General features: G+C 33.4%; 1 protein-coding gene across 1 annotated transcript in view; it reads left to right on the plus strand.

Moving 5' to 3' along the window:
• The first annotated feature begins 809 nt into the window (after window positions 1-809).
• The window catches only part of LOC106100925 (uncharacterized protein PB18E9.04c), a 49999-nt gene continuing 38277 nt past the window's right edge, over window positions 810-12531 (plus strand). Inside the window, exons 1-2 of the mRNA XM_013279990.1 lie at window positions 810-840; window positions 1154-1258. Coding sequence (XP_013135444.1) covers window positions 810-840; window positions 1154-1258 — 136 coding nt within the window. The remainder of the gene's footprint in view (window positions 841-1153; window positions 1259-12531) is intronic.

Raw genomic sequence — 12531 nt, forward strand, 5'->3', positions numbered from 1 at the left:
AGAAATGTTTCCCACTACGTTTCGCACAAAGGATCGGGGGGCGGCTTCACGGGATAATAATTTCAAGGAAACTGCTCCAGGGTTTTTTTTTTCATAAGCAGCGCACTCGGCCACTGAAGGGAAATACGGCCCCATAAAGTTGCAAATGAAGTAATATCGCTCTCGACTTGACTTACTGCCGAAAACTTAGAAAGTGCCCGCACAGCCGAACTGACTCCCGGCATTATACTCCAACGGATCCCACGCTGTTTGCTTAGTGTCATTTAATTAAACCGAACCGGCCGACGGAGCGGATCGAATGGCCGCCTGACCTCGGACACTTTCTAATTAATGTGGACCATTATACTATGGTCTCTTGCAACCTTATATTACGATGTTACCTTTGTTTCACTGATAAGTCCAATATTTTTTTGCTAGGTCTACAGTAATGGATCATAAAGCTTTTTAAAGAAATGGAATGTTAACTGCTGGTTTAATCTGCGTTATTTTTTAAAATTAGAATTATTAAAAGCTCCTGTTAATAGATAGCCAAGGATCAGAGCGAGGCATTCTCGGGGCTTACATAATTACGAAAGTGCCTGAGGCGTAGACTAAGGAAATTACTCAAATGCCATAAATAATTTATAGGGATTTGGAGCGGAGCAAGTTTTGAGTGCTTTTAGGGTTTGTACAAGAGGCTTTACAATCTTTCATCGAAACCATTGCCTCAACAGGTACTATTTTATTTGAACAACATCGATCAATAATGCTATGAACAGTTATTTGAAGGGTTTTGGAGTTAATTAATTGGCAATTTTGAATTTACCGCTATGAAGTATGCGATGGCAAGATGCTTTGAAAGTGAGAAAAATCGCTGCTAACTGGATATGACATTTGGCTGTTTGAATAAAAGTTCAACACTACTGAAGGAATTACTAAGACTTAAGATAAAAGTCCTAATGGAAAACAAAACACGACCAACAGAGTAAAATTCAATTTAAGAATTACATGGTTGTCATAAATTACAATTAAAACATAAAGTTAAAATGTAAAGTGGTCGTTGCCGCAGTGAAATAGCCGCACAGATTTTTCAAGTCCATTCACATTTTTAATGGTAGATCGTATAGTGTTCCCAGGGGTGTGATTCTATGTATTAAATGCAATATTTTTGCAGACGGCGAGCACGAGGGGCTGACTGCCCTGCTGGGGTCCGCCTCGCCTGACCTCGCGCTGGCTTCCGACGCCTCCGACAGTCTGCCTTTGCCCGACCATGATAATGGTGAGTGAGTAAAGTTATATTGCTACCATATTTATATTACTAGAGCTGACAAAACACTCGAAATTATATAAAATTAGCTATTGCTCTCGAATTCCTTCTCGTGATATTGAAAAAAAAAAACATTAAAAACATAACCTATGTTACTTGCTAATGCCGTAGCATTTATATGGTAAATTTTTTTTTTGAAATCTGCCCAGTAGCTTTTGAGTTATTTCAGTACACAAAAAATACAAATCTTTCCTCTTTATAATATTTGTATAGATTACGTTTTTCTTCGATTTATGTGTTTGATTAATTCTAACTTCTTACAATTATTTTCTCAGAGACATTGGAGATAATTTTAATAAATATAAATTTGTTAAAATATAGGAGTATCTGTATCAATATTTTTCGTAGATATATCCTAAGCTAATAACGTAGCAATAAATGCTGTATTTGATTTGATTTTATTAGTACTTTGTGACATCAGTAAAGGCAAAGCTTCTTAAAGGGAGAACATGTAAAGGAAACGTTATTAAGTGGAGAGCAACATATGAAAGACGTAGCTTAAAGACACCACGATACCATAAAATGTACTCGGAACTAACGTTCACTTTGACTCATTCGGTTTGCGTACGAACGTGAAATTTAACTAAAAGACATCTTACATATGTACGCTTACAAAATACTCTTTATAACGTTCGCTTCCGTCTCTTGATGAAATTCCACGACAAATGCGGTACGGTTTTTCGTTTAGCAATTTCAGATATAGGGACTGTAATTTAAAAAATACTCATTGGTATATTAAGTTCTCGTTACCTGCTTTGTTAATATTAGTTTGAATGACCTCAGCCATAGATGGCGTTATTACAAATTAAAAATTATTGATCATAATTAACAGATTGATGACATAATCTTGTATGTATTTAGTGCAAATGGAAAATATATCTGTAGTATGAATTGACTTGTAAATAATGCAAAGAAACATTCCCTGCGTTCTGTTTGCTAACGCAAAATAGCTGTTTACGTAATGGCAGGCATTAATTTATGCCACTTGAATTGATGAATGCGGTCTCGAAGCATTAAGAGGAATAGATCGTTGCGTCTCCATTCCCCTAACTACGACCCAATGCGAACTTTTAAGATTGATGAGTTCACCGCAGTGACAACTCGCGGAGTTCCGAGTTCCCCTTCACGAGTTCCCTTTAGCGAATCGGGACTAAAGTTGTCAGTTTTATGGCTCGAGCACCGTAAAGATATAAGGCACTTTATAACAATCTGTTAAGGGAATCTTGTTAATTGCCGCGCGACTTTATTAAGATTCATAATTCCAACGATGGAAAATGATACATTTAAGTAATGTTAACGGAAGAATTTTCTTAGAAGTTTTTGATGCTAAGCAGATATATATTTTCTACAATATTTCTTATGTTTTAACAATACCAAGCTGATACTTTTACAGTCACATCTTACCTTTGTATATCCAATGTTTGTTGTCAATATAAAAAACAAAATTCGTACTAGTAAGTCACGAGCGTTAAATGTGAGGCAACCACAGACTCGGCTGAGTGAGTTGTTAGTTTGCTCTCGACTGTCATTTGTCATCTGCATCTAAAATTTCAAAGGCAGTTTATTTTAGAACGAAATAGCATACGCTTACTGCTGTTACTCGCAGACGCTCAATGTGTCTCTGTAAGCCGAAACCGCGAAACGCTCGACTGTCGAAACATTAAGATTTAGTTACGTTTTGAAGAGAAATTTATATTTGCCCCGTTTAATTTCACGCTTGAGGAGCAAGCTTTTGTGACTTTCTATGATGCGATGGTGAAATTCTCACAACCAATGGATGCTAGATTTAAATTAAAAAAAAAACTTTTATATTTATGTATAACTATAGGAGACAAATACAAGTAGGTTAACTACTTAATGTATTTTAAAAGGCTTTAAAATACGGATCGATGATTTAGTATGGTCCACTATGTTAATTTGATGAACTTAGATTGCAATCCTTGGATAAGCACTTCTATTGAACACTCAATGCACAATATTACTAGAGATTTATTAATTCAAGGTACATTATTTCAATATAAGTTATGGAATATTTCTAAGACAATGGTTATTTCTTGAAACTTGTAATAATTAAATTAGTACCGACGCCAAACAATTTTCGTAAACACTCCGGGGCTTCTGCTTTTGTCGTGACCACGAACTGTGTTATTTTACCCCTTGACCTGTTTTACTATATAACTTTTAATATTGAAATTCTGTAGACGTCGCTTCAGTATATGCACTAATCGTTAAATGTTATCATAGAATATCACTGCTGTCATCTATCAAGTACTGACAAAGGGTTAATACGTATGTTAATACAGTAGTGACAAAGATCAGACAAAGGACAAATTTCCTTTTACAAAACAGACACTAAAATGTATTAATACAAATTCATATTTCTTGTTAACAATCAATTTTATTAGCATATCTCTGAGCCTCGGAGCAAAAATTTACTATCACATACACCAATAATTATTATTTTTTTTAATACGTATAGTATTAAATAACTATTCATGCACCTCATGTAACATATCCGTCAGTCTCAAGCATGACTGACGATTCACGTCTTACTATATTTCAAGCATGTCGGCTCTCTCATTTATCACAACAAAGCTCGAGGTGGAACCAAACGTCAGTGCGACAAATAGTCGCATGGCACCAAACGTAGTACAGGCACCATCTTAAACTAGCTTCACACGACGATAGTGTTTTGTTCTCCTAGATAGAATAGTACTGTTTGACAGTAAATGTGTACAAGTAATAGTGGTACTGCGTTTCCCTACAGCACTGTTTCACCCTCGTGTGAATATAAACATAACCGTGATGCGAGAACTAAACTTTGGAACCTGAGCGCCGCACTCGGCCCGCTATTTTGTCAGTCATATCTCATGTGTCATGCTCCAGAAATTTATGTTACAGAAATGAAACATGCACGTGAATACAACTTTACATAAAAAACATTTGAAACACTGTCTACGATTTATTTATTTTTTATTCGTCTCTTAAAGTTCTTTTTAACTCTTCTAATAGATTCCTTTATTTTTACTACTTTTCTCCCTTGACTCCATCCGCGAGGAATTAACACAAAACTTAGTAAGTAGCCTATGTGTTCTTCCAGAATATCTACTCGTACATATGCCAAATTTAATCGAAATCCGTTCATCAGTTTAGGTTACAAACTCTAACAAACATCCATCGAAACATTCGCATTTATAATATTATAAATTGGAATTAAAAAAAACAAAAGTGAGTAGCCTTTGTGTTCTTCCAGACTATTCTGTACATCTATACCAAATTTCATCGAAATCCGTTCAGCCGTTTAGGCTACAAACTCTAACAAACATCCATCCATCTATACTTTCACATTTATAATATAAGTATGATTTAAAATAATTGCATCTTATACATTTAGTAGTTATGTTTATAAATGTTATTACCAGGTATGTGTATACCGAAATATTGATTGTGAATGATAAAGTTATTCTTTTCTGTTTATGTTCTGGCCTCACTCCAATATCGTATTACGTGCTCGTGAAATTTATCAAAGAAATGCATTGGCACATTTCCGAACGAACTCTATTGACTACGAGGAATACAAAACTAAAATGTCGTATAGACACTTTTCAAAGGTCATATGAGTCAATTACAACTTATCACAATGGTTACAATCATATATCATATCATGTTATCATATATCATATCATATAAATATTATAAATGCGAAAGTTACGATGGATGGATGGATGTTTGTTAGTGTTTGTAGCCTAAACGACTGAACGGATTTCCATGAAATTTGACACACGTTTAGAGCACAGTCTGGAAGAACACATAGACTACTTTTTATCCCGGGAAGAGTTACGGTTCCCGTGGGCCTCATTGATTTAGTTTTTTTTTTTATATCTATTCGATTATTCTACAACGGTTCAACATATGTTATTGAAATTTGGCACAGATATAAAACAAAGTCTGGAGTACACATGGGATAAAGTTGATCCCCGAGAAATGTCCGGTTCCCGAGGGATACATAGCTTTTTGTTATTTATATAGTTCGTATGTTTTCTAATATTACGCGGACGAAGTCGCGGGCAACAGCTAGTATGAAATGTATACATGTATATTAAACGTGTAATTAATTAAATGGAAAGAAGTACAATACAGTGAACACTGTCAGACTCTCTTTGATTATTACTATTTTATTATTTTCCCAGCCCGAGTATGACGGAAGTTCCGTTCTAGATATGTAAATAAAGTTTTTCATATTAAAGACATAGCATGCTTTCAAAAGAAAGAAAGAATGTAATGAGCGTCAACTAAAGAGTTGACGCTCATTACATTCATAAAAAAGTTTGTTTTTAAAATTTTAAGGACGTATCACAGCCAAGTCTCAACTCCCTTGAGTGTTGTAATCAAATAATAAAGGACTAAGGATTTCTAAAGTACAAACTGAGAAGATTACTCTCAGAATGTTACTTATAATCCTTATATTAATTTTGCTCTTACTTTATCTCCGTAGACTGTTCGTAGCACCCGCGTAGAGGTAGCTTTATTACGTAGGTTTCTAAATTCTTGTTTAACAAATTATGTTAACAGAGAGTTAATTATCATACTATTGTTATAAATGGAAAGACGATAACTCTGGCAATAGTTTCTATTTTTAAGAATTTGTATATATAAAAAAATGTTTATTTATGTAAATGCTTGTTTTCTTTATAAAGCATAAATCTAAATTAATAAAGTACAGTTTCTAATCTAATTTTGTGAGCGTATTTCGTAGATTGATTGATAATATTGAAGAAATAGGAACATAATTACTTTTCTTGATGGAGATATTTAGCTTTTTATGTTAATAATTAGGCATGGTTAACACAAGGAAATACTTGGTTTGTAACTTACAAATAAAATATAAAGCATATTGAAAAATTATTTAAAATATATTAAGTGTTAAAGAAAATGGTTTTAATAATAATAATTCATGTGGTAAAATAAATAGGAAATATCTAATTTCTTGACAAGCAGTTACATAATTAGTAACATACTTCCGTCTGTTATTCCCAAGGAAGTGTTTAATAGGGAAACTAAGACCAGGTAATAGGGTTTGATTGATCACAGTTTAAGCAACTGCCTCATTTGCCCATACCCCGGGGAGGCAAGAACATTGCGGAGTTCACAACTTATTTCATTACTCACGTGACTTCTGACGTCACGACCGCTGCATTAATCTACTGATTTTTCATACTATTTCCGCTTAATGTAAGATTCAATTGTATAAAAATATTGTTTTTATCCTCATTTTCTTTTAAAAAACCACAGAAAACCGTAATATACAAAAACAAATGGCAGTGAATTTTAGTCCAAAACGTAGTATTACTATCAATTAATATATCTTTAATTTCTTATTCTAACATGTAATATATTTTACATGATTTTTTATATAAAAAACATAAAATAAGACATATTATATAAACAAAATAGAACTCCACAGGCTGCGGAATCCGATGACTCAAGCAGCCAGTGGTCAGGGCTGCAGAGACAGGAACCTCCTCACTATGCGTGCGGTTTCTAAAATAACCGCTTTTTGATCCGGCCCTTAATCCAACATACGTTATAATTAGTAGAAATAAACAATGATGGATTCTCCTATACTAGTTCCACTATTTGAGTTTTATGCTATAACCTTTCACAATTGTTTTCTGTTTACATTTCCTTAATATCAAATTATTCTGTAGTTAGGGATCGAGATTACAATGAAATTCAAACTTGCAAGCATCCGTGATGACTATTTTTTTGTTAAAGATCAAATATTTATTTAAAAAATAATAACACGACATTTAAATGAACGTTTTAAAGCGTTGCCTAAGGGGCAAAGTTCAAAAACATTTAATACAAAGCGAGTTGAAATGACATTTGAATTTTCTTTCATGTCCAACTCACTCTACTACGTAGTAAATAACCTAATACGCTAAAGTACGACAAAAAGATATATGTTATAATAATAATTCCATATACATATATAAAAGAGTAACTAAAACTGAATTGCTCTTAATCATATTATTAATATATTCAAACGAATATACGTATTTCATTGAAAATTTAAATTATAAATGAAATGGTGAAATATTGAAATTTCAGGAATTTTCAGGAATAAATTGTGTTTGAGCCAACTTCGTGGAATGAATAACGAAATTGATGTACCAGTAAATTAAAGCTATCAATAAAACTACATATTTTATCATTGTTACATATAAAATGTAGCTTATGTACATGAACATAAGCTACATGTACAAGTATTAGTAGAAGTATCGAATAATATTAATTTAGATCAAAGAAAATTAACCGTGCAATTCTAATGCAAAAAAGTATTTTTTTTAAAGAAGCATATTAACTAAGCTTTTGTGTTCGTGTTCTGGCAATGTACACCCACGGTAACATTTCCCGTTACGTGAGATAGCCAGTAAATATCATGTTTCCAAAGCATTTTGACAAATTCAAATAATATGTTACACTTTAGGACTATTTCATCTTAAAAGCTCAAAAAGCACTGGCTCATTAGTGTGAAAGCGACGCAGAGGGACAAGTTGAAAAGTACTTCCGTTAATTAATAAAACTCTATCTTTGCTTCGGGCGCTTTTCCGCGGGATATTTGAAATATGTAAATCTCGCCAACGAACAGTCGCTCGAAAAAGTAAAAGAACAAAAATCGCCTCTTAGGAAATGAACAAGTCAAAGAAAATTATCCGGCTTGCTATTCAACGCACTCTGAGCAACGATTCTTTATAACTCAGAGATGAAACGAATTTATAACTTTACTAATGATTCAACATCTATATTACGTTTTATTTAAAATGTAAATAATACAGCGAGCGACGTTGGATCAGTGGTTTAAGGTGAAGAAAACATCGTGGTACCTGCACACATTTTATTACAATTTACAATTTTATTTATTTATTGATAACAGATTAACAATTAACAATAAAAGTTATAACCAATTAAAAGATAAATACAAATAGTGATAAATGTGATTGATCTAGTGATGCCCACACTAGGCAATGCCTGTATCGTGGGCATCGAAAACAGCAGCGAATATCGACGAAGAAATGCAAAAATATGTGTGAAGTCAACCGCAATGGGCCAACGTGGTTGAATCTGGCCAAGTCAGACCTCCAGAACCTCTTAGTGGCGCTGTATAGTGAGCTGGTGATAATAAATAAAACAAACGTTTCTTTTATTTGTATAGTTAAAAATACTGACATTGTTATGAACTGAACTGCATCTACAAAAGCTTAAACGCATAGTACATATTTGCAATTGCACCACCGCCATATAGTTCTAACAAGCAATTGTGACTTAGTTAATTGCTAATTTTCATCCCCCAGCCGCCGCCCTAGTTAACATATGTCAGTTGATTTAACAACAACCCCCAGTCGACTTGATACATCAAACATCAACAACGGATTATTTTGTATGGAAATAAATGTTTTCTTAACTTTTCGCTAAGACTCGAATGAAATGACAATGCATTTAATTAATAAATTAGTTTGTTATTTTAATGAAATTAAAAACTGTGGGGTGTGTGGGATTTAAAATTGAAAATATAACCTGCGTAGTTACTCAGTGATATTGTAACTTATTTGTGACATAAGAAGTTTGAAATATTTCTACTAGTTTTCGAGTTTTTTTCGTTACACAAATATTTCCTAAATGTAATATTAGTCTAGTTATGCAATTTATTTCCACTCTCATACATTAGTTATGAAAGAACAAGTTGATTAGGTCCAATTTTATTTTCATTCGCTAACATGCAAGTACGTAATTGTTGCTCCAAGTGCTTAAAGAAAATAAATAGAACGAAGCAGGGAATTTAAGCCCTCGTGAACAAAGTAAAGGCCAAAACAAACTGCATTAGCAAATGAGGTAAGTCTGGGCTCGTTACGTATAACAATACTTTCATATTGTATGTTTATTTTGATCTTTTTTGGTCTTACTTCTTATGATAATTGCTAATTACAATGGTTAATCAACTTGTATGTATCGATTTTTTAATTCTAGCTTTCACCCGCAACTCCGTTCGCGGGGATTAAAAAAAAACAAAAGTGAGTAGCCTATGTGTTCTTCCAGACTATCCTCTACATATATACCAAATTTTATAAAGATCCGTTTAGCCCTTTAGGCTACAAACTCTAATAAACATCCATCTAAACTTTCACATTTATAATATTAGTATGATGTTATACTCGTCTATCAAAAGATTCTTGTAAAGATGTAATAATCTAATTATTTTTACAATTGCCTTTGAATAGTGAAAGGTCAATAAGTATAATTATAAATTACCTTTAGTTTTCTATAAGTTAATTGAAACATTTATTGTTTGTTACTTTGTTCATATTATTTATAGCCCAATATAACTATAACCATTAGTCATAAAATCACAACAAAACAGTCAACAAACCAACAATTACGACTAAAACAATCCATCACACCAAACCTGCACAACTGAAATAACACAAAATGTAATTAAAAGTTACAAACAATGGGATATGCGTGATTTTACGTGCGATTCTCGACCTTATTGCTAAAACGGGTGAGGTAAAGTGGGCCGCTTAACAGATAGTAGCGCCCTCTACCGCCCTTTGTCCGCACGTTAGCCTCATACAGCAACAGAGCTTGTGGATTTCGGAGTAACTTATTTCATCAATCGTCATTCGGAGCCTACCTTTATGACAGCGACCTGCCCGCCATTTACATGACCCATTCAAAATGAACAATAGAAAATTTCCTCTTGTATTTGCCTAAGGGTTTCACCGAACTACTATAGTCTGTAACAGTATTTCGAATCTCATCGGATTTCAATCAATAAATTCTGTTTGTTTTGTTTCTATTAAAGCGAAAACTCGTGAAGTACTCGTACTTTATGATCGTAAACCTAACAAAGATGAAACATATTATTTAATTTAAACAAAAATAAAAATGGTGGTCAATTTCTAACGGCAATCACTCGTATTTAAATTGCCTTTCTCATTTTCTAGCATAGCATACGGAATTTGAAATTTAAATATTTTAAACATGACATACGTATACAATTACACTTCGATTAATTAAATGGTTACTTAAGTAGTCCCTTAGTGTAGTGGCTTTAATTAAAAACATGATATAAGTTCAATGTGGAATAGTGCAGGTATGTTAATGCAATCGCTATAAGTAGTGTATTTTAGGGCAGGTTATTAGTCGTGTCACGCGCCTCGCTAAATTTATCCCATTTAGGTAGAAATCCGGCGTCGAGCTTCACGTCGTCGTCGCCGCACGACATGCGCCACAGATTAAACTTTAACCTGGCAACGTTTTTAAAATAATAAGAGTTTCGAAAACCGTATGAGTTTTTTTATCATCAAAATTATTATAGACTCTTGTGCTTTATCATATAGTGTATGTAATCTTACTACTTACAAAAACGTTTGAATCATCGTTCCTTGTGCGTACTGGAAGGGATTGGAACAAGTTGCCAGCGTCAGTTTTTCCGTCCAAATATGACGTGGGGGCCTTCAAAAGAAAAGTTAACAGCTACTTCTTAAGGTACTGCGTACCATCTTTCGACTGCGTCATCACTTTCTTCAGGTGGGATGGTGGTCAAGCGCTACCATAACCATATTTTAACATTAAAAAAAAACTAATATTATAAATGCGAAAGTTTAGATTGATGGATGTTTATTAGTTTGTAGTCTGAACGGCTGGATCTCGATGAAATTTGTCATAGATGTATAGAATAGTCTGGAAAAACACATAGACCATTTGCTTTTGTTTTTTTTTATTCCGCGCGGAAGGGGTCGCGGGCAAAAGCTAGTGACATTATAATGACTTATGGTAACACCAATGCTAGTTTAACTTAAAATTAAACATAACCAATTAAAACTGTATTATTTCTTAAGAGGTAATATTGTAAAGAATGTAATACATTAAGCTTATCGTCAAAAGCCATTCAATTCAGAGAAAGTATACGATATTTGTCACGTCAACGGGAACGTTTCACTTAGCGCGAGGAGCCATAGAGCATAGAGAAAACTTAATACATTGAAGTGCCTCCCGCTCGCTCACATCGAAACCATCGACAATTCTCAAAAGACGAACGTTACATGTACTTTCAGTGTATTAAATTAAATGAGTTTTCATTTTCAAACTGTATTCCATCTTATTTTATTTTGTTACTGTTTTATAGTATTCAAGGACTTGAGTTTTTTAAAAACCCTAACATAATACCTTACTTATTCAATACCATATATTAGTAGTAGTATAAAAAAAGGAATTATTTAATTTTAGTCGGTTTATAGAACTCGGCAACCACCTTTGTTTTTAAAAGTAAAGACTTAATATAGATAATAAATTATTTTTCTAATTAAATTGCAATATTCGTTTTATATTCCTTTATGAGTTTAACATATTTTGTTTAAATTGTATATGAAAATACCGCCTAAAATATATACAACACGAGTGAAATAGGTCGATTGAATAAATCATAGTTTTACGTAGACTAAGTCCAATTCGCAAAGGAAACTCCGGTCCTGCCCCGCGGCAATCTCAATACATTTGTTTCGGAAGACGATAGACGTTTCCAAAAACGTACAGTATTAGAATGCGTTACGTGTTCCGACCACGATAACAAACTTCGGACCCTTAATTTATTTCCCAAGGATACAGAGAATAATAGAAGGTTAGAAAAATAAAAGCTTACACGCCATGACTAAGTTATAACAATTTACGAGTACCTGATTAGGTTAAGTCAAAATTTATTATATTTTGATTTTATAATGAAAAATCTATCCAATACCAATGGTCATGGCGTTTACCTACTAATATTATAAATGCAAAAGTTTAGATGGATTTAAATCGGTTCAAAACGGCTAAAAGAATTTAAATGAAATCGGTACAGATGTATAGTAAAATGTGGAAGAACACATAGACTACTCATTTATTTTTTAATTCATCGCGAACGGAGTTGCGGGTGAAAGTTAGTTACGTCATAATAACGCTTATGTATTTAAGTCCAAAGCCGATTCTATAAACGAGTCTTATGATTGTTTGTTTTAACAAAGTTATACAAAGGTCATAAAGAACACGCGTCTCGCACTGTCTGTGTTGCATCTCTCTTATATTATCAAAAGTTGCGATCATAAATATTGTAAGCTAGTTAACTTGTAACTAGTGAAGTGATACCTTCACCCATTTGTCACGTCAGTGGCGTGTCACTTGGGGCG

This window comes from Papilio polytes, unplaced genomic scaffold (genome assembly GCF_000836215.1).
Source record: "Papilio polytes unplaced genomic scaffold, Ppol_1.0 DF824024.1, whole genome shotgun sequence".
NCBI lineage: Eukaryota > Metazoa > Arthropoda > Insecta > Lepidoptera > Papilionidae > Papilio > Papilio polytes.